The 24,100-nt window shown below is 32.7% G+C and overlaps 3 protein-coding genes and 1 long non-coding RNA gene across 4 annotated transcripts; 2 read left to right on the forward strand and 2 right to left on the reverse strand.

The window, feature by feature from the left end:
- Positions 1–6,482: 6,482 nt before the first annotated feature.
- LOC140829957 (cytochrome P450 94B3-like) lies at positions 6,483–8,083 on the reverse strand. The gene is given in 2 exon segments (XM_073193238.1): positions 6,483–7,061; positions 7,064–8,083. Coding segments are annotated over 2 exon segments (1,506 nt in total). The 5' UTR covers positions 8,064–8,083; the 3' UTR covers positions 6,483–6,555.
- A 6,064-nt stretch (positions 8,084–14,147) lies between these two features.
- Positions 14,148–16,977, reverse strand: LOC140829291 (uncharacterized). Its single transcript, XM_073192374.1, has 6 exons — positions 16,677–16,977; positions 15,989–16,159; positions 15,798–15,887; positions 15,614–15,733; positions 15,456–15,522; positions 14,148–14,413 (listed from the first exon to the last, which is right to left on the reverse strand). The coding sequence occupies exons 1-5, from the start codon at positions 16,857–16,859 to the stop codon at positions 15,460–15,462; spliced, it is 627 nt and encodes a 208-aa protein (XP_073048475.1). The 5' UTR covers positions 16,860–16,977; the 3' UTR covers positions 14,148–14,413; positions 15,456–15,459.
- Positions 16,978–17,106: 129 nt separating this feature from the next.
- On the forward strand, positions 17,107–20,173 carry LOC140829958 (uncharacterized). Its single transcript, XR_012117584.1, has 4 exons — positions 17,107–17,490; positions 18,151–18,512; positions 18,982–19,056; positions 20,063–20,173. It is a non-coding gene; the product is annotated as an uncharacterized lncRNA (long non-coding RNA).
- A 1,191-nt stretch (positions 20,174–21,364) lies between these two features.
- LOC140829960 (O-fucosyltransferase 37) lies at positions 21,365–23,766 on the forward strand. Its single transcript, XM_073193239.1, has 6 exons — positions 21,365–22,137; positions 22,300–22,468; positions 22,540–22,629; positions 22,725–23,008; positions 23,090–23,348; positions 23,490–23,766. The coding sequence occupies exons 1-6, from the start codon at positions 21,512–21,514 to the stop codon at positions 23,703–23,705; spliced, it is 1,644 nt and encodes a 547-aa protein (XP_073049340.1). The 5' UTR covers positions 21,365–21,511; the 3' UTR covers positions 23,706–23,766.
- Positions 23,767–24,100: the final 334 nt, after the last annotated feature.

The raw sequence follows: 24,100 nt of genomic DNA on the forward strand, positions 1-24,100 counted from the left end.
TTGTGGATTTGCATAATTAATTAATTGTAAATAGATAAGTTATCTAATAAAGGAAAAAATAAAGTTATTTAATTAATTATGAGTTTTTAAAGTATTAAATAAATTGGTATTGTCCACCTTATGCAGAAACCAGTTCAATTAGGTCTTTTTTGATGGGTTGAAGACATAAGATTATGTTCCCCAAGAGTGAGTCTCATGTGAGACCGTCTCACGAATCTTAATCTGTGAAACGGGTCAACCATACCTGATATTCACAATAAAAAATAATACTTTTAGCATAAAAAGTAATAATTTTTCATGGATAACCCAAATAAAAGATCCGTCTCACAAATACGATCCGTGAGACCGTCGCACACAAATTTTTATCTTGAATTAATTACATTCTTATTCAGGGTTATATCATAATTTTAAAAACTATTAGGGAGGGACTAAAGAACCTGCCATAAGAAAACGAAACGTAGTGATAAAGAAAATGAGAGCCATTCCACCAGATATTCGACAACTGTTTTTGATTGATGGGAACTAAGGATGGCACACGCATGGTGGGTTCCAAGAATACCAAATCATGGGCATTTTTTTGAATCTGAAAACCTAGTACCAACGGTGTTCAATCCCTGGGTACTTTTTTAGTACCATATTTTCACATGAAATGTACCATATTTTCACATGAAGTGTACCACATTTTGTATGACATAGTACCACAATTTTGTGGGTAGAGAGTGAACCTAAAAAAAAATTTGATTGGGGATTTTTCACCAACTTCCGCACAGTTTAATGCTGAACCGGTGGTCTACGTTGGATAATTAATATTTATTTCATAAAGTCACATTTGAACGTAATAATAATATATTAATTTTAAAATATGAACAGCATAACTTCAAATAATGTTTGTATTATTGTTTAATCCAAAATTAATTTGATCTCTATGGGTAGGGATGTAAACGAACCAAATCGTTTGTGAGCTATTCGAAGCTCGATTAGATAAAAGCTCGTTTGAGCTCGTTTAATTAGGCTCGTTAAAATAAACAAATCAAACTCAAGTTTTACAGTATTCGGCTCGTTAACTTGTGAACATGTTCGTTGGTAAATTCAAGAGTAAATTTTTAGATTAAAAAATAATATTTTTGATATTTGATTTATTGATTTTGTATATTATTTATGAAATATATAGAAAAATCTATTAAATTTATTTATTATAATAAATTTACAAATTTTAATAAATATAATATATTTTTTTAAATATATAATTTACTTTTTAATTAATTTAGTGAAAATTTAAATGTATAATTCATATATATTAAGCTTGTTTAAGCTCGATAAAAATTTGAATAAGCTCGTGAGTCATGTATATATTCGTTAAATAAAGCTCGAGCTCATCTCGATTATAAACAAACCGAGCTCAAATATTCAAGAGTTTTACTCGACTCAATTCGATTTTATCCTTATACGTGGGTTCGGAAGCATAGCTCTCTCTACGACTCTACGTCTGCTATTTGCATTTGTTGCTTTATTGTATGGCCGACACGTTGGGCTGTGCTTCGTATCTCTGAACCAGTCTTCGGCAGACAGGTTACATCAGTACCCATTGGAATGGAAGAATCAGAGTCATTCATTTTAATCAAACAATTAATTTTTATCAGAATTATCGTAACAATAATGTTTTAAATTTCTGGAAGTACTTATTGATTTATCTCAATTCCTAAAACAATTACAATATCAAAACAAAACTTGTTTGGTTAAAACTCATATTTAATATATTTCTCAATTTTTCTTAAAATTTGAACCATAAACAAATATTAATATTTTTTTCCCTAAAATTAATTACTATTTTTTCATTTTATTTTAAATGAATATATCGTTATAAAACTTGTTTTCTCATGTTGATGTATCCTCTATAAATGTATTATTGTTTCAATATTCTGTTATCCGTGAATTTTCTTCTAATATGATTTATAAGCATTCATTCTAAAATAGAATTAAACTGGAAAATTATGAATTTATGTTGGTGTAACAGATTTTTTTAAAAATAATGTAATTTATTTTCTTATTTATCATATATATTTTTTATGAGACACAAAATAAACTGAAAAATAAGAATATGTAAATAAAATTAAAAAGAAACTTTGATTAAGAAAATTTTGCATCCAATTTTTTTTTATCTACATGAAATTTCATTTTGCAGCATATTGTTAAGTATATAAATAGTTTGTGTTAAATATCATAAAAAAGACAACCTATTATAATATTTTATCCAAAAATATCAATGCCCAAAAATTATCATTTTAAATAAATTATTTTCAAATAAAATCAATTTTTATTAAAAATATTTGTTAAATATAAAAAATTTATGAAATTTACCTACATTAGATTCAATATTTTCTATTCATATTAATATTGTGAATATAATGTTAGAAATACGAAGAAACATTCAAAGATATTTCCAATATTTGGAACATATTTTAGCCAGGTGATAAAGTTCTAGAATTTTTTTTAGGGAAGATTTTTTTTAAAAAAAGAGGCAATAAGGGTATTCTTCTCAACATAAAATATATGATAGAGATTTGTGTGTGATTAACCTAACGTAGAGTGTAAATAACACTTCAATTTTCGCAATAACGAAAGGGCGAAAAATACTTTCTTTATATTACCTAAAAAATATAATGTGTTCTTCCATGTGCCCAATATGAGCGTTTTGATAATATAGGCATACCTGTATATGCAAGAACTTGTTTGAGAAAATCTCACGGGTCGTAATTTTGTGAGACAGATCTCTATTTGGGTAATCCATGAAAAAATATTACTTTTTATGTTAAGAGTATTACTTTTTTATTGTGAATATCGGTAGAGTTGACCCGTCTCTAGGGATGTCAATGGGTCCCGGTTTTACTCAGACCCACAATGGACCCGCGTGTATGAGGGTGAGTTTGGATATATTAAATGGGTCATGGGGTGGGTCTCGGGTCCAATTTTTCAGACCCGTCCGGATATGGGGCGGGTCATGGGTTCTATAATACCCGCCTCATATATGTAGATATAAATATTTTAGGGTTTTAGTTTTATTGATTTTCATTTTTTTAGCAGCTCATCTCAACCATAACGATCCTACCTATTCTTATGTCAATTGTTGTTGTGATACCCTTGTCTCACATCTGAAAATTTAAAAATTTAAAATGAGTTTATAAAGGGCTACAATGAACTTCTATAGCAACTTGGGTTAATCATTTTAGTTAAGCGAAGACGAATACGAAGTAGTTGCTATAGGGGTCCATTGTGCAGTCACGCAGCCGCGGACACGAGCTTGGGGCGTGACAGAATGGTATCAGAGCCGGTCACCGGCATGGAACACCGGGAAATAAGTGCTATGCGGGGCAAAGTGCTACGTGCATGGGAGCCACCTCTTGAACCTGCGGGGCAAAGTGCTACATGACGGGAGCCACCTTTTGAACCTGTAGGAATCACCTTTAGATTCTCGGTGCTGGTGGATTGAGTCAGAGGCGGCCCTGGGATGGTCAACATGGGCCACCGCACAGGGCCTCCAACTGGATAAGGCCCCAATTAAAATGGGGTCAAAGGTATATGGAGTTGGATATATGAGCTTTGGATTTTATTTTCAAATTTTCTAAAATTTAATAGTGGATAATGGGCTTATTAATTTGACACTTCAAATTTCACCCTTACATTTAAAAAAGCCCTTACCTTTCAAAGAGTTTTTTTTTCTTTTTGCACCGGACCCTTCAAAGTCTAAGACCGGCCCTGGATTGAGTGGTCAGGCCGCGACGGGAACGTCGCGTTCTGAAGGAGGGGTGATTGTGATACCCTTGTCATTTAAAATGAGTTTATAAAGGGCTACAATGGACTTCTATAGTAACTTGGGTTAATTATTTTCGTAAAACAAGGACGAATACGAAGTAGTTGCTGTAGGGGTCCATTGTGCAATCACGCAGCCGCAGGCCCGAGCTCGGGGCGTGACAGTTGCATTTGAATATGCTTTTAGCAATAGTGGAAGAATAGTTGGTGCTCATCTTAGTAGACTTAAATATTGCCTACTCACTGATTTTATATTGATCTGTTTAAATTATGTTATGACTTATTTTTGGGGATGTCAAGATTTTTTTGGAGAGCTGGTAACTCTTTTTTTATGTAATTTTTTTATGTCGTGAAAATACTTTGTTTGTTATTATTAAGTGTGGTTGAAAACATGAATTAATTTTCCACAATGTTTTATTTAGAGGCTTGTCTGTTTCATAATTTAGTCATGTGAGAAAAATATTCTTTTTTATTTTAAAAAAATTCAGGTCTCACGGGTCTACCCGACCCCGTTTCGTATTCGATGTGGGGTGGGTCCGAAGAATATTTAACCGAGGTGGGGCGGGTAATGGGTCAAAGTTTTTTTCATGAGGGAGGGTCTTGGGTTTAGCCAAGCCCGTCCCATTGACATCTCTACCCGTCTCGCAGATAAAGATTCGTGAGACTCTCACAAGAGACCAAGCTACTCATATGTATAATATTACATTCTTTGTACTTGTCTTTTTTTAAATGCATTTTCTTGCTCAAGTTGAAATCCTGGATTTGCATCCTTTTACGAATCTGTGCTAAGCTAGCATTAACTAGCAAAGGAGGCCCATAGATCACAATAAGGACAACGAAGGGAGCTCGAGAATCTTGGAATAAAAACAAGAGGGAGCAACTGTGAAGCTCGTTGGGACAGTTAATGATAGATATATATATATATATATATATATATATATATATATAGATTCAGTAGTCATTCTTCTCGATTCTTTTCACTTGTAAACAAATCATCCTTTCAAGCTTGTTGATATCAAACAAAACCCGAACCTACAAATCGATAGTGTTCTTTTATATCTTCACGCTCATTCCATGTATGTGCTTGTGCTTCTGTGAATATCTTCTCGAACACTTTGATTCACAAACTCAAGAGATAACTGGTGGAAATCTTAACGATACCAAGGCTAGCTCGATCGCCAGTTGTTGTAGGCGAACCGAACTCGTTTCATTGCTGGGTTGATCACGCGAGCCGGTAGCGGACTCGTTAGCGATGATGGGCGGACTAAAAATAAGAAAAATTGTATTTTTGGCTGTTTATTGTAAACAACGAATTTGCACTTTGGTTCCGTAACTTGCGTTTTTTATTTTTTTTCATTTTTGTCTTGTTAAAAATGACTTTGTATTTTGGTCATACAACTTGTATTTTTTTATTTTTATTTTTGTTGATAATGAATTTGCAATTATAATTAGGCAAAAACTTCTATGAGACGGTCTCACGGGTCGTATTTGTGAGAGATCTCTTATTTGGGTCATCCATGGAAATGTATTACTTTTTATGCTAAGAGTATTACTTTTTATTGTGAATATGGGTAGGGTTGATTCGTCTCATAAATTAAGATCCGTGAGACGGTCTTACATAAAACCCACTATTATAATTATATGACTTGTATTTTTTTTTTTTCATTTTTGGCCTTTTTTAAATTAGAAGAGTCCAGCCACTACTGGTTGGTCAGGTTACCATGATTTACCTCCTCTCACATACCCGTCGGGCAGGGTGTGAGGGGCGCCCGGGGTGAGCGATTTCACCTTTTGGAATAATAAATTTAAAAACATTCATGTAAGTTACATTTGTAAAAATGCAAAATAAGAACAAAAATAAAAAGAAGATGCAAGCCATATGACTTTAAATGCAAAATCATAATTAACATGACAAAAAGTGAAAAAATACAAATTACATGACCAAAAATGTAATTATCTCCTAAAAATATATAGTAGAATATCCAACCTAAGAAATGTTATATTCATCAAAAGATCTATTGAATAAAATTTTCATGGATATTTAATTTTCCATAACAAGAAACCAATTTGTTTAAAAGCTATTGTTATCTTCCTAAAGTGCCATTTTAATTTTATTATTATTTTTTATATTTAAAAAAATTATTGTCGCATTGAATTTTTTTACATTAATTTAGCATTGTTTAAATATAAAATAATTTCTATTTTGGGTTTAAAAGATACAACTAACATGATTATTTACATAAAATATTCCAAACAACTTGGTTAACATATAGATCAGTAAAAAACTAAATATATTATAAGAAAATAAATTATTTGCTTGTAGCCTGCAGGGTTGGTTTAATTCAATCAAACTTTAATGTGGAGCTCTATAATTTGTAATCAAAATGTTTAAGTTTTGATAATATTTTTTATTTTCAATAATTAAAAGAAAAAAGGTCCTTATTCAAGAAAATTCGTTTTAACCATTTTTTGAAACCAATTTGTAGAAATCAAAACATAAACAATTTTACCAATATTATGTGCAAAATTTGACCAAGGTTTGATTGCAATTAAACCATTGCTTATTTCGGAAAGGTAAACAGTGATGCTGTCGGAGAAAAAAGAAAAGAAAGCTTGGTAGAAGAGTCAAAACAGACCATTTGACTTCAACCCTGCATGTTCTGTAATGAATGACATACATAAAATTATATAATTTTATTTTATAATTTAAATTAATGTAATACAAACGTAAAAAATTATCATCGCCATTTACACTGCCCTCCGACGAATTCTAACATGGAAACCTCCAGCCATGTGAGCCGTCAGCAGAGGAACAAAAATCGGTTGTTCCTGAAGAACCGGTAGAAGCTCGAACCGGCTCAAGACAGAAGCAACCACATATTTCATCTGAATGAAAGCCATTTCTTTCCCAAGGCATACTCTTGGACCGGCCTGAAACACCGGAAACTTGTAAGGGCTCACTGTTTTCAAAACCCCGTCATCATGGAACCACCGATCCGGTTTGAACTCGAGTCGGTCTTCGCCCCACAACTCCTCCATTCTGCCCATTCCATACGGAAAATACGTAACCCGGTCTCCGCGGTAAACCGGAGTCCCGTCTGGCAAAATGTCGTCGTTTGCTGCATGCTTCGAGTCCCACGCCACTGGTGGGTAAAGCCTCATGCATTCACACAAGCATGCTTTGATAAAATTCATTTCTTTCAAGTCTTCGAAAAGCAATTTTTTCTCGGAAATCTTGAATGAAATAATTTCCTCACCGCTTGCTTCTCGATTTGCCGGTGACCCGTAAACAACCAGAACAGCCACGTCAAGGCGGCGGAGGTGGTGTCTCTTCCAGCCATGAGAAAACTTATAGCCATATCTCTGACCATTTCACCACCCAGACCAGCTTCCAGAAACCTCGACAAAAGATCGCCGCCGCCGCCGCCATCATTTTTTATCTCCTCTTTCTTAGCTTGAATGATTTCATCCACACAACCATGCACAATATCCACAGCCTCTTTCAAGTCCTTCTCCGATCCCAAATTCAAGGCTCTCTTCAATTTCCACAATGTGGAAACGGGCGCAACCCCACGCATGGCTGATTTCTCGGAAGCAGAATCGAACGCAGCCGCAAGAGGCGGCGCTGCTCGAGAAAGGTCCAAACAAAAAGGGTCCGCCCCCAGTGCAACCTTACAAATGGTATCGAATCCGAACCTCTTCAAAACCTCTTGCATGTCCAAGATCTTGTCATTTTCCGCAGCATTTTCGAGAGTAGGAATCAACCTAGTTTCCACCTCGCCTTCAAGAACTTTCACCACAAATTCCCTCAGAGATTTAGCACTGAATTCATGGCTAGCCAGCTTGCGCTGAGTGCTCCATTTCTCACCATCAACGTTGAATATTCCGAGCCCAAGAAAATCACCGAGCAAATCCGTAAAAGCCCTGCCCTTTGGAAAGTTGACGAAGTTCGTTTTCAGGATATATTCAACGTTTTTCGGGTTAGCGATAACGACAATTCTCGGTGCACCGATACGGTGCACGATAATCGTCTGTGTTTTTGATTGGGACAAGAGGTGTGTGTACCAATCCAGCAGGCGGTGTCGATTCTGGTAGAATGAAATCAGACAATTAATGCGAAGGAGCAACGGAATCTTGACAAAATTACTCACACAGGAGGCGAACTTTTGGAATTTCAGAAAAAGTTTTTTGGATGATATAATGCAAGAAACCAGAAGAAACCCTAGAGTGACACAAGAAAGAAGAGAGAGAATCATGGTTAAATATGAACACGGAGAAGATGATGGATTTGGGTTGGAGTTTGGAGAATTTGCGCCTAGATTTATACTAAGAAAATAGGAATTAAGTCACGTGCTCAATTGGTGAAAAAGAGTGTGTGTAATAATAACATATATCTCAGTTTGACTGCCAAGGTGGACGAATAATACGGGTTGCGAGAGAAAGCGGGCGGGGTTCGGCGTGGTAGATGGAGAAATGGGCCCACATATTTATTGACGGAATTAAATTTCACTTTTTAAAAATAATAATAAAGCAGGTCGACGTAACCTATGAAAGTTGAAAATAATAATTAGTATTAAAAACACATAATTATATATTTTTATTTAATAGTTTGAACTCGTGCGAATAAGATATTTATCACGGAATCGTTTGTGCCTTTATTTTTTTGGTCATAAATTAATAATTGCAAAAAAAAAAAAAAAGGAGAAGACATTTTTATTTTGGTAAAAACTTGTGATAGACTGGTTTCACGGGTCGTATTTGTGAGACGAATCTCTTATTTGGATCATCCATGAAAAAGTATTACTTTTTATGCTAAAAGTATTACTTTTTATTGTGAATATGTGTATGGTTGACCTGTTTCACAGATTAAGATTCGTGCGACGGTATCACATGAGACCCACTCTTTTATTTTTAATGATATGGTTTTTTTTTTTTTTTTGAAGAAACATGCTTTCGAGGTAGAATTTTTTTTACGAAAATCATTGCCCTTTCCAATTGTTAAAAATTCAAAATCATAGAAAATCTATCAGTACATCAACTTGAGATAATCAACAATATATATGTGTATCATATATATATATACATCCAAATTTATATAACATAGAAAATTTAATATAAAAATTCCATTAATCAAAATTTCGTGATAAATTCAATACAAAATCTCATGATATAATAACAAAATTTCACAATATATTTGCTGTAAATATCATTATACGATATATTTTTAGCATAATTCTATATTTCGACCTTGAAATGGACATTTATAACTAACTACATTATGACTTCACTAATAAAATAATAATTATTGTTCTATTACATGGTTTGTCCAAACCTAAGTTAATTTGAATTAAGTTAACCACGCAAACTTAAATATATTTAATTTAACTTTCAATTATTTCATTATCACTATTTTTAATGATATATTTGTTATAGTAGGAAATCGATTTTGTTCGATGAAATTTTAAGCAATAGTTTAATCGGGTTTTGTTCAATGAAATCGAAAGCAGATTGATTGCACAAAATCCATGTCTCAAATAAATAAGTTTAATATGACTATTTTCTTAAAACTCGTTTTTTTTGTTCGAGAAAATGATTGTTACAACATAATCTTGAATATGAAATCTCGTCTCAAAATTAACAAATCAATAATTAAAATTAACTTGATGAAATCAAGAATCACACAATCAACCAAATAAAAGGTTGTGCGAATATCATTCAAGAAAGAACAACTTCAATCGTTTTTTTTCTTGAAGGTATAAACATTGAATTGACAATTGGTGATTTATCTAGCTACTTAACCAACATTTGTACCAAACATGGAAATAATGTATTTATGATAGGCAAAAACTTGTGTGAGACGATCTCACAGATCTTATTTTGCGAGACAGATCTTTATTTAGGTTATCCATGATTACTTTTTATGCTAAGAATATTACTTTTTATTGTGAATATCATTCGTGAGACCGTCTCATAATAAAATGAACTGATTATCTCCACCTACTAATTTTCTGGAAAATAAAGCAACCTCTTGAATTGAATTGAAGCATTCAAAACAAGAAATTATTTTCATTCGTACGAGATAATGAAATATGTATAATCGACAGACGATATGAATTAATTTATTTTATATTTTTATTATATTTCTACGGGTGGTAATTATAACAATCGGGGATCGAGGCTTTGGTGAATGTGTTTTTACCGTGACCCGAAAATTTTAATCAAATGATTAACATTGTCCAAGAAAATCAAAATTGAAAGGACAGCAATTTTAAAATACGCTGGAATATTTATATATTTGTGTGTGTGATTTTTTAATTTGGAGGAACTCCGTCGACGCATTATTTCATCACGTTTGAGGATTATTACACATTGTTTTTTTTTTTTCTTTTTAATAGTTATGGACTTGTCGGCGTAGTTCTTGATATTCTCCAAAACCAGAAAACTGGCCCCGACGCACCATTTCAACATGAAACGTGGCATTTTTTCTTCCCTTAAATTTTATTATTTGTGATCGATATGCGATTACGTGACACTTAACTTAATATTTTTTTGGGCAAAAACTTATCTAAGACGATCTTATTTATCGTATTTTGTGAGACCGATTTCTTATTTGAGTCATTCATGAAAAATATTATTTTTTATTGTGAATATCGATAGAGTTGACCCGTCTCACAGATAAAGATATGTGAGACCGTCTTACAAGAGACATGCTCTATTTTTTTATATGATAATAGTTAGTTTATATTAAGGTATGTAATCAAAGTCTAAATGAAATCATATAAAGTAAGACTTTATTTCTTTTTTGTTAAAAGTCTATTCAAGATCATATAAAAGTAATATTTTATTTCGTTGTGTACGTAATGTCCTTTGTTTCATTAGGAATTAATTTAAAAATAATTATTTAAAATGGTTTTTATTAACTCCTATAATAAATTGAATTAATTTAATTATTTTTTTGTAAAATGCAAAGATGAATATAAAATAATTATTATGGTCTGATATATTTGACAAAAATATAATCCAAACAGAGTTACGTTGTTTACTTGCCTATATACAACCAAAGAAACAACCAAATCAAACCGCCTTCCGCCGCCTCTTTTTTATTTATTTTTAGAATTTAGCAAAAACAATAATAAATAAATAATAAAAAATACATATATATATAATATATGTATAGAAATATTATTGTGTAAATATTAAAAATTAAATCTATATTTTATATACCATTTGAATCATGACAGAGACAAAAAAGGTCTTTTTGGAATCCCTAAAATACCACTTTTTCTTTTTCTTTTTTTTTAATCCCCCGTTTTCTTTTTCTTTTTTGGTATGGGAAAATAAATTTATGTGAAAAAAAATCTGTAAAACTTATCAAAAATCAGTAAGTTTTAATTTTCGAATTTTAATTTAATTTCTTTTGTTAAAGTACTTATTTAAAAAACCGAACAAGAATGCACAAAACACGTGCACATGGAACTAATGTATATTATTTTGTTTTATGATTGTGATATTTTCTTGTATGATTGATTATTCATGGAGCATTCTATATGAAATTATATTAGGTATTTTAATTGAAATTCAAATGAAAGATGGCAATAATTTATTTTTACCTCTAAAAACGTAACCATTTTTATTTTTTGGAGCTAAAACGTGAGCATTTTTGCCAATGGAAAGAGACGTAGTGTGTGTATATATATATATATAATTGATACACTCTCAACTCATTGGATCCACAAATGAAATGTCACTTATCTATTAGATGTGATGAAGCAAATCCAAATTGTAATTTCAATATATAAGTGACACATTATCAACGAGTACATAAGTTGATACGGTGAGTGAACAACGTTTCAAAACAATATACATGTGTATTGCACGTGACAATAATTTAAAAAATATTAAATAAGAAAAGGGCCGTAGGGATGTAATCGAGTCGAGTCGAACCGAACTCTTGAATGTTTGAGCTTGGTTTGTTTATAATCGAGCCGAGCTCGAGCTTTATTTAACGAATATATGCATGGCTCACGAGCTTATTCAAGCCTTTATCGAGCCTAAACAAGCTTAATAAATATGAATTATACATTTAAATTTTCATTAAATTGATTAAAAAGTAAATTATATATTTAAAGAAAAATATATTATTTTTATTAAAATTTGTAAATTTATTATAATAAATAAATTTAATAAATTTTTCTATATATTTCATAAATAATATGCACAATCAATAAATCAAATATCAAAACTATTATTTTTCATCTAAAAGATTACTCATGAACTTACCAACGAACATGTTCACGAGCTAACGAGCCGAATACTGTAAAGCTTGAGTTTGGTTTGTTTAGCTTAACGAGCCTCATTAAACGAGCTTTTATCGAATCGAACTTCGAATATCTCACAAACGATTTGGTTCGTTTATATCCCGCTGCAATAGTCTCCCTCATCTACATAATTTAGAAAGTGGCCCTGCGACTCTATTTAGAACCCCTCGTCGAACAAATAGGAATAATATCATCAACTACTCACCAATTGAATTTTTTTAATTAGATTAGTTTGATGCCAATTTCACTCTTTTTTTAAAAGCACGTGTACTAACTCAATTTCTTTTAGAATCTGTCCTCTCGATTCCCACCTTTTTTTTTTTCCGGCGCCGCTGTAATACACACACACACACACACACACGTGCGGGTGTGTGAAATGTGGTGTTTTCAACATTTAATTGGGTAAAAGTCAACATTGTGAGATGTCAATGCAAGTGAAGTAGGATTTTGCTGGAGCCGACATCAGTCCATTTTGAATCATTGACCATTGTCTGCCACGTCTCTATCCATTATATATGGGTTTATAACTGGAGATTTAAAAAAATTATTGGAAAATTATTTTTTTTCCTTATTTTAGTCTTATTTAATTAATAATTTTAAAAATACACTAAATAAAAATTAATTTGTAAAAGAATAGCGAAAAATAATACTCTTTACATCCTAATTATATGGTCTACTTTTTCTTTTTTATAATGCAAATTACGAATGTCATTCAGAAAATATATTGTACGTACATTTTCTATACATTATTATTTAGAAGGTATTTTGTTTTTTAACTTTGGTCAACTATTTATTTAAGAAAATGACATACTCAAATATATTTCAAATACACTGGAGGATGTCATTTTCTTAAATAAATAATTAGCCAATGTTATTTTGCAAATTTCTCATTTAGTGATATTGGAAAAACATAGTGAATAAAATTATACATATTAAATATGAATACATTAGTAAAATGATTTATTAAATGTGAAAAAATTGATTATATATTTGGGAAAACGAGAAAGAAAACGTGATATATCAAGTTTATTTCTAAATAATAATTGAAATTATAATGTTTTTTTAAAAACAAAAACAAAAAATCTCTTCGATATTACATAATTGCGAACATCAGATAACCTATTTTTTATACATCAAAACAAACTATTAAAACTAATTGTCACTGAATAAGTAAAATCAGATTAAACGAGTGACTGATAATTATACTTTTCTTCCTAATAACTTATCGTAATATTTATTAACTTCTATGCAATTATCATCTTTATTTATTTAAAAGGGACAAATGAAAATTACTGCTTGAATTCAATATGAACTAAAAATATCAGGTATAAAATCTGATTAAATAATAAATTCATGTTACGTTTGGGTTGAAAATCCATGGATTCCAAATGTAATGACAGTAATTTCATTCTTTAGAGAAGTAGACCGAAAATTTTTAATTCACTCAATTATGGAGTCATTTAAAATACATTATACTTTGTATTAATAACGTGTAAATTAATAAAATATTGATTTAATATTTGATCTATTGTTTCATTTTAAATAATAAAATAATCAAAATACATCTTCCCACTACGAGGTTCTGATTAGAATAATTCAATTTCATGATTGAATTTACACTATCAATGACTTTCACATAAATATGGATTTTATTTCCATACATCTTACTCTAATTCTTCTCTAAATTTTTCACAAAATTGGTTTATTGAGTCTCTATTCCAACTTTGTCAATCAATTAACAATTGTAACATTTACTTATGCATTTTCTTTATCTTGAAATAAGAAAATATACTTAATTATTACTGGCTTTCTTTGATGAGTGGGTCTCATGTGAGACCGTCTCACGGATCATAATTTGTGAGACGGGTCAACCCTACCCATATTCACAATAAAAAGTAATACTCTTAGCATAAAAAGTAATACTTTTTCATGGGTGACCCAAATAAGAGACCCGTCTCACAAATACGACCCGTGAAACCGTCTCACACAAGTTTTTGCCTTCTTTGATTTGTTTTAATACAGGAAATTGATGCTTTTTGAATTTTGATATTCAATCAAAACGCACGCAGCGGTTAATCTATGTTCAAGAAATTCTGAGTTTCACAAGTGTCGATGAACTAACTTACCAAATTAAAATTATTTGGCACTTGGCTCCAAAAAACCATTCTTCATACAACATTAATGAACACCATTCAAGAAGTCACGAGTCCAAACCACCAAAAAATTTCACTTTTGTGGACTTGTAAATCCTTTGAGCAAAGTCGAACATGCATTGTGTGCCACCAAACCTACAAAGAAAAGCAGGTAACAATGGAGAAGCTGAGAAGGAAGAGCAGAAAACTGTCACAAAAGATGGACTTCGCACAAAAAGGTAGATCATAAGGCAAATCCAGGAATTTGGATCATGGAATGACCAACTTCATCTTTACTCAATACTTTTGTAGGTAAAACATATATTCACAGAAGAAAAACATACACAAAATTCAATTAACAAATCATTTTAATAAAGTTGGATAAGAAAATTAACGTTACTGCCAGAGGGTAAATTTGCCCTCGTTACAAGGGTTCTATTCAAGATACATTAATCCGGGAGATCAATGGTTGGGATGTTTAGGTTGGACTCTTGACTTAACTCAATACCTCAATCATATACATTTTAATAAAAAATCCAACGCCTGCTTATCATTCTTTTCAAAATTTATACACTGAAAACTGTAAACATGTGGTCTGAAGTGCGTCTTGAACGTTTCAAAATTAAACTCCATATTATATTCTTCTTCTAATCCACAGACATCACAGTGGATAAAACCAAGTTTCCAATGCTTTTATCTTCATCTTTCTGTTACGGAATTATTGGAACTATACACGAAGACTTGTCAGTCTAGGATATTGAGATTTTGTGGTTTGACTTTTGAGGGACTCGCTACTCAGATATTTAAACACTTAGATATTTAAACACGCTTTGTGACAACGGCCTCTAAAACCGTCTACAACTTGTAAGCGATATCAGTTGGGACCTAAATCTAATATTCATCGGTTATCAATGATTTGGGGAGTAGATGACTCAAATAAATTCGTTGTATTACTGGGAAAAATGAGTGAAATTTGCATCAAGCGGAGAGTTAAATGCCGTAAAATAAGTACAATCCACCTTGAATTTTAAAGACCTATCAGATTTGGCGACATCAGGAAAATTTTGATACGGATATGAAACAAAGGAAATTTTAGTTCCACCACAAACTGTGAGACCAAACAAACACAATATCCATACTGGTAATGCTCCAACACGGGCACAGATAATCAGAAACAAATAGAGGGATATATGATTACTTTTCTAACCGAGTGAAGACGAAGCAACATTTGACTGATGAACTATGGGCCTTTCCAGTGTTTCACCCTGACAATGGACTATAATGAGAAAATGGGAACTGGGTAAAAGTCATTTAAGCTGCGGACATAGATAAAAGTTATAAAGACATTAAACTTACAGGGTCAGACAACTGATCTTTTATACAATAAATGGACTTCAGCATCATTTCCATCGAATCTTTTGCCAACTGAAATTTCACATGCTTATCACCCATGTTTGGCTGAGCATCACTCTGAAGCTGCGAAAATAAATTTTACACCAGAATAAAGTATTCATCGAATTGTATTAGAAATCCACTATACCCTCAAGTTAATAACAGCTACAGGCTCTGAATGCTGCACATTCTGATTTGCCATGTTCCATGTCATTGCCTTGAGGCGAGGGACAGTTTCCTATGCAGTAATAAAACAGCCAAAAAAACGAGAAAAAAAATCAGTATTTTGATATTACAAGAGCAGTATTATTCTAACCTAATAGGAATTTAGCTTTCTACCAGATCCTTTGAAATATCTTCACGCCACTCTTTCTGGAACTTTTGTAGTAAGATAGTTAGCAATCTTTGCAATTCAGGAAGAACTTCAGCCGGAAACAACTTCTGAATATCATCTTTATTAACATTCTCATAAACACACTTTCTAATCAATACACGAAGGCACACCAACAGCTGCAGAAACACAAAATTTTTTATCCCTTCAGGCGTGCAAGGTGAATTAGCACTTAGCAGCACTACAAAATCATTCCATGAGAAGTCTCTATGTCAAGGGTGGGAGGGTAGATGTATTCCAAGATGGGTTTTATACTGTGAACGGTAAAAAATAGCTAAACATGCATCATCATGCCACACACCAGCATAGCAAGCGAACCAAATGTTAAGTAGTGCAGGCTGTGCAGCTTTTTTCCCTAAACCTGATATATGCATTGGAGATATTGATATCTGGAACCCATACACGTCACTCAGAAAAATTCAACAAGCAAGACATCACTCCCCTAACAATTCAATGAAAAACCAGAATATAGAATCAAAACCCATTAGAAAAAAAAGAAGAAGACAGAAGCTCAAGCTACATGGACAACAGGCCTCCAAATGATACCAACAAACAACATTTTATATGTATTACGGGATTGCATAACAATCCCATGGTTCGACCTAGCCTCCAAAAGACAAAGGAAAGAAAACATACGGGGTCGAGATCAGAGTCTTCCGAGAGTTGAAGGATGTCGCGAAAGATTTGACGGTCGGCGGCGTCAAGGCCAGTACGGCGAGTGCGCCAGAGTGCCTGAAGTATGTATTCGACGGAGTCTTTGGAATTGGCCCTTACAAGAAGTGGCAAATGCTCCCACATACTGTGATTTCCATCTCCCATCGCCTTCAATAAGATCACCACTGCGAGGATATGGCAAAATTCAGAAGTGACAATATTTAGCAGAATTTCGATTCGATTGAAATTTTGGGTATTTTTTAAGAGCCGGGATGGCCAATCCGGCTTCACCAAGAAAATAAAATTTATAAAAGTAGTACTCTTTATTATTATTTTTAAATATTTTTAGGGATTGTTTTGTAATCTTTTACTATTTATTAAAGTTCAAGCCCATATAAAAACTGAATGGTGTCTTGGTCTGTTTTTTGATTGCCCAAAAATGCCCCTGCATCTTCTTTTATTTTCTCCTCATGTTCCTCTCTTCTCCTCTCAAATCCAACGCAGACACGAATCTTCTTCTTTTAATTTCTCCCACGTTTCTCTCAACTCATCTCAAATCCACCTCAGACGTCGGTTTATCTTAAAACATAAAATAGATACTCTGAAATCAACTGTATCGTTTATTTGAAATCAGAAAATCCATATCTCTGATTTTCTGAAACAGAACATCCGTAAATCTTTCATCGTCGTTGCTTCCTCTTACGCTTCCACAACAAACCAACCCCACGCTTCGATTATTTTCCTCACACTACTTAAAGCGGCACATGGCATGGCAACGATTTCCACAAACAATCAGGTAAACCCAATAGCAGCTGCCATTTTCATTTTCTTTCGAAAAATATTCCACACAAATTGTCGTGTGAGTAACTCTTTTACACCGCCATGTTCTCACGATTTACAATTTTTTTTTTCGTTGATGGAGAGTATTAACATATCCAAATGAATTTTTAATTGATTGTTTTTTCAATATTTTTCCCACATGTTTTTGTACACCCAATTTCTGAATGCATATGATTAATCGTGTTCTGTGTAAAATTATTCATCAATTAACGTATCCAGGTACAAAATTCCATATTTTTTGTCTCGGGAAATTCGATTATTTTGGGTTTAAAAAAAAATTATCGTTGACAGGAGGTAATCACCTCTCACAACGCAAAATGGATGCAGGATCCTATTATTTTTTCCGATTACAAAAAAATCAAATTATCGAAGCCCCGAGATTTTTTTTGGGGGATCGAGTCTATGAATTATTGGAGAAGCAGTAAAGATGATGCATTTGTTGTTTATGTGCATTTTTTTCCTTCTGTTTTTTGACGATCTTCGGATTGCAATATAAAAATTGATGCACAAACAGTAGACATTAAAAGCCATATTTAACAGAGTGTGCCCCTCCAATTTGGCCAGTATGTTGTGATTGAATCGGTAGTCATGGCTCGGTTGCCATGTACTTTTACAGGATCCTGTTATAAATGGTGGTTAACTTTGCTATCCTCGAATGATTCAATGGAGGAGCGAGGATTATGAAGTTGGGGAGATATCCAAAGCTTAAACTTGCATACGTCTGGTGAAATAAATATACTACAATTTATGATAAGTACCTTTAGAATTTACAAGTGCTCAAATTTGTTGAGATTATTATTTCTTAATACTGTTTTGTCTTGGCACCCTTGCCCAATATCTCCATGTTATTTTACTCTGGTCTTGGGATTCAGTAGTTGTGACAGGAAAATCAAAAAGCTTACGAACAGTCAAATATATTGGCAAATAAATGGCGGATCCACGAAGAGGAAACTGTCTTTGATGTGAAGATAGACACGGGTTTGATTCACGATTATCGTCTATTTATTTTTTTAATATTTTCCTCCCTAAATATTTACACGTTTAATTCATATGCAAATGTTGTCTGGATTATATATATATATATATATATATATATATATATATATATATATATATATATATATATATATATATATATATCAATGGACATCATTTGTATGGGTTTTTAGTGATTCTTTTCTTGATTTAGATGACCCAATTTCCAAATTTCCCTATCAATGATTCAATAATTAAAGATGAGAGTCTTAGAAAAATTTACCCAGCAGCATTCCTTACATAACTCGGCTGATATATGGCTCTGCTCCTTGAATAGTTATAAATGCATAGAACAATGTAATCTGGTGGGTAACTCTTCACTTTATTTTTTTGATCTCCTTCAGTTCTGAATTGAATCATTTAGATTGACTTTCAAAAGCCTTATTTTGATTAAATTTGTTTTACTTATTAGTTTTAATGCAGATGTTTCCTAAAGCGGATAATTTTAGGTTTGCTTAACTTTTATCACCACGGTTCGATAATTGAGGTAAGTTTTACATTCATTTTATTTCTTTCTTATTTCGAAAACAAAATTTATTCTCGATTAATAAGACATTGCTTCTTTTCCAACATCATTTTTTTATATGATAGATATATTTTGAAGATTTATGTAATTGTAATTAAATCATCAATTTTGTTTGCACCATATCCCGTTTCATACATAAAATCACATGGAATCGTTAACACATCATCACTATTGCAGTAATGAAGGCTCTGCCTCGAACTTACTGTAGTCATAAATTGAGGCAGGAGAGCAGCGATTTCAAATGCACAACAGCCTGAGAGATTACCATTATTTATCATTGTTATAGATCTTAAAAAGATAACTTCAAGAACCGAATTGCTAAGCTGACATACCTAGAGACCATATTTCCGCTTTGTAGCCAAAGGGTATATCTACAGTCAGCACGAAAAAAAAAATTACAGATCATGTAAATACAGCTGAATAATATATGGGCAACTGTGTTAGTAAAGCTAAATAATATATGAACTTTCACCAAGCCTATTAATTAACACTAGCCACCGATTCAGACGCGTTGCGTGAATCTTTTCACTGTATTTTTTGATCTCCTTCATTTCTGAATTGAATCATTTAGATTCACTTTCAGAAGTTTTGTTCTGATTAAATTTGTTTTTCTTATGCGTTTTAATGCATATGGTTCCTAAAGTGGAAAATTTTTTGTTTGCTTAACTTATATCACTAAAGTTGACACTCTGTTCGATAATTGATGTCGGTGTTACGAAATTTTTATTTCTTTCTTCTTTTGAAATCCAAATTTATGCTCGATAAATCACATTGCTTCTTTTCCAACATCATTTCTTATGTCATACATTGTCATATTATCCCATACTAAAACTAACAAATTTTAAAATTTGTTTTATTATATCTAAGTTTTAACGAATTTATTGTACAAGTAAGATTAAGTGAAATAGTGATCAAACACTACATCTCAACTAACTACTTTTAAATTTTATTCATATTTCTCTTGCAGGTTGATAAACATTGAAACATGGAATCCGGGAGCTCAAGCGAACATAGACCAAGCAACAATGTCAATAACATGTTTTCTATCCAAAATGATGTCGCAAATCAACAACAGAGGATACAAATTTGAGGTTCTTATATTCAATAAATTTTAGTTCTATGATATTATGATATTTACTGGAAAATCATTTGACAATTTATTTACTTTTTATTACGTTGAAATTTAGCATTATTTCACATGAGATGAATCTGTGGCTTCAAAAAAATAATGTTTCGGTCTCATGTTGTTGTAAGATCATAAATGTTTAATATATTAGCTCAATATATTGATGACACACGCAACGTGTGTGCCTATATCATGTAAGATAACAAATTGAGTTTGACAAATTTATTTAAGCTTTGGAATCCATTGTCTTTCATGATTCAAGTACAAAATGTTTTGGTGTCATGATGTTGTAATATCATGAATCTTTTACTATATTAACCTCATATATTCATGACACACGCAACGCGTGTGCCTCGGTTGCTAGTTTTTAATAATAAAAGTGGCCTGAATCAGGGAAAAAATGCAATTTTATCATTATTTTTATCTTGTTGCAGTTTTTCCGTCTTTATTGTCAAAAATAATCTTAGTAGTGTATTTTTTAACTTTCGACAATATTAGTTTGTTAATTAAAAATATTGATATGATATTATACCTATGAGAACAATGTTGATATCAAGTTAGCGTCGTCTTCACACCACATCAATATAAAAAAAAAAATCTACAAATAATGATATTTAATAGGCTTTTTTGTGAGACTGTATTACGTATTTTTATCAACAATACATATTCACCTTGCTCATATTTACCATAATAAGTATTAATTTTAACATAATAAAAATATTTTATCATGGATGATATAAATAGGATATTCATTTGTATCACAAAATTGATCTGTAAGATCGTCTCACAAAAATTTTTGTGTATGATTTTTGTGTTTCTTTTAAAAATGACCTATGTATATACCAATTACAAATCTAGTAATTAAAATTGTAGAATAACCCTATAATATTATAATTTTTATATATTTTTACGAAGAAAATTAATAATTAGTAAATAAAATAGGGTGACAAAATATATCAACAAACTGCCAACGACATTAAAGGATAGGTGGACAATCATACCCCTCGAGTGTTTGTCTATACAGACCAATCACCGTGTAATTTACAAAAGAAACGAGGGTAAAATAGACTTGAAACAAGCAATAACTGATATTGGTTTTTCCCCCTATTCCCCACTACTCATCTTCACCTTTGTTAGCTCAAACTCACAACTTCACATGCAGATTGAACTCTCGTTCAACCAACTGCACAAGAAATCACGCAAGATCTCGAGCAAACATAAAGAACCCAGTTCGTTCTTGGAAAATCTTCCTTCGTGCAGTAGAAAACAGTGAAATTCAGACCAATTTTCATGGCAAAATCAAATAGGAGCTTCAAGAATTCATTCATCACTGTCAACCCATCGTTTTTCACTCATTTACTATCGGTTTCTCCCTTTTACTCCCCCAAGAAAAATTCAAGAATCCCCCATTACTGCTCATCATCAAATTTCGTTTTACTCTTCTTCTCTTCTCTCTTCATTCTCTGCACTTTCTTGGGTATTTGCTTCCTGACTTTCAGTCCAATTTCCTCGACTGAATGCTCAGAACTCTGGCCTTTATCAACATTTCCTTCACTTTCAGTAACCTCCCTTTCATCAGTCCTGAAACACAACTCAGGTAGTAGAGAATATGATGTAACGGTGCCACTGCCTCCACGTGGGTTGGCTTCGAATCTAAATCTTTCAGCAGAGGAGGAGGATTTCTGGAAGCAGCCGGATGGAATGGGGTTTCAGCCCTGTTTGCGTTTCAGTCTCGAGTATCGAAAGGCCTCGAGTAGAATCGCTAAACAGAAGAGGAAGTTCTTGGTTGTGGTTGTTTCAGGAGGTTTGAACCAGCAGAGAAATCAAATTGTTGATGCCGTTGTGATTGCGCGGATTCTTGATGCTGCATTGGTTGTGCCTGTCTTGCAGGTAAACCGCATCTGGGGAGACGAAAGGTACAAGAAATTATAGATGTATTGTATTTTTTGGAAGAGATTTCTGTATTTGCTTGGTTTCAGTTGTGTGTAACGTATTTTAAAATGCAGATTTATCTGTGCGTTGATTTGCTTTAATGGGCAACCCATAGCTATCTCTCCATCGATACTTTCATTTTGCAGTGAATTTTCTGATATATTTGATGTTGAACACTTCAAGAAAACTCTACAAGCCGATGTTCGTATCGTTTCATCGCTTCCTTCTACTCATCTAGTTCCAAAGCAATCGATTGAAAATCAAATCCCATCTCATGTGTCACCAATGTGGATCCGCGCAAGGTTCCTTCGACGGGTAAGAAACCAAGAACTTCAGTCGATGTGCAGAATCTTGTACTTAACAGAATTTTATATTTGTCCATGCAGCTGAATGAAGAAGGACTTCTCATATTGAAAGGGCTAGATTCGAAGCTCTCAAGGAATCTCCCACTCGATCTTCAAAAGCTACGTTGCAAGGTAAAAATTCAGATACTATTCTATTCTGTTACAAAGATCAAGATATCATCAGTTCTAGAATCGAGCTTGTTTAATCACTTTTATTGTTCGTATAGGTAGCGTTTCATGCTCTAAGATTGGCCAGCCCGATCCAAGATCTTGGTAATCAAATGGCCAGAAGAATGTGGATTGAGGGTCCTTACATAGCTATCCATTTAAGGCTGGAAAAAGACGTGTGGGTCAGAACCGGATGTCTCACCGGCCTAGGAATTGAATATGACAAAATAATAGCCATGGATCGAGAGTCTAATCCTGATTTCTTAACTGACAAACTGAACATGACGCAATCTGCACGACGGCTTGCTGGATTGTGTCCTCTCAGTGCACAAGAAGTAGCAAGGTGAATGGGATGGTGTTGATTACTCTCTTACATTTGCACTATTGGTAAAGAGAGATCATACTTTTTTCTGGAAAACTGCAGATTTTTGAAGGCTTTAGGAGTATCAAGCAATGCTCGAATTTACATAGCAGGAGGAGAACCTTTTGGAGGAAACAATGCAATACAGCCACTTATAGAAGAGTTCCCAAATATCATTACAAAACATATGTTAACAAGAGAAGGAGAACTCGCTCCTTACATGAATAGGCCTTCAATTTTGGCAGCCATCGATTATATTGTTTCTTTAAGTAGCAATGTGTTTTTGCCATCCCATGGAGGCAACATGGGACGAGCTATGCAGGTGCGAACTCCTCAAGCACTGATTCTTTATCATCATCCTATTTATCAGAGTTGATCAATGCACATTTCCAAGATTGATTTTCCTTTGTCTTGTCTTGTGTTGCATTGTTTGGAGAAGTGATTACTCGTTATGTATATGAAGGGACACCGGGCGTACGTAGGACACCGGAAATATGTAAAGCCAAACAAGCGCATGATGCTTCCTTTCTTCGAAGATACATCGATTTCTGAGGAGGAATTCAGGAAGAACATACAGAAGTTGCATAAATATTCGAAGGGTCAACCTGAGCTAAGGACCAAGAAAATGGACAGAGATGTTTTAGCATATCCAGTTCCCGAGTGTATGTGTAAGCGATGAATGTAACAAGAAAAAATGTAACTTTGTATTCAATTCATTACCTAATATACATGATCATTGTGAACAAAACTTGTGTCATAACCTAGTTCAAGTTAGCCCGGTTTATCTTTAATTAATCATATTAGTGCGGTGTATTCAATCCAGATTTTTGATGAATTTTAATGATTTTTTCAAATGATAGACTTTTATGGATTTTATATATTTTTATTGACTTTTACTGAATTTCACATATTTATAAACAGATTTATGTGGATTAATATAGACTTTTTTGCAATATTTTTATTAACTTTTACAGAATCTCACAGATTTATAAACAAATTTATGTGGATTCATGAATATTTTTTTGCAAGATTTTTTATAGGCTTCTGTGAAATTTTTTTATCGGATTTTATAAA

Source organism: Primulina eburnea, chromosome 4 (assembly GCF_022965805.1).
Source record: "Primulina eburnea isolate SZY01 chromosome 4, ASM2296580v1, whole genome shotgun sequence".
NCBI classification, from domain to species: domain Eukaryota; kingdom Viridiplantae; phylum Streptophyta; class Magnoliopsida; order Lamiales; family Gesneriaceae; genus Primulina; species Primulina eburnea.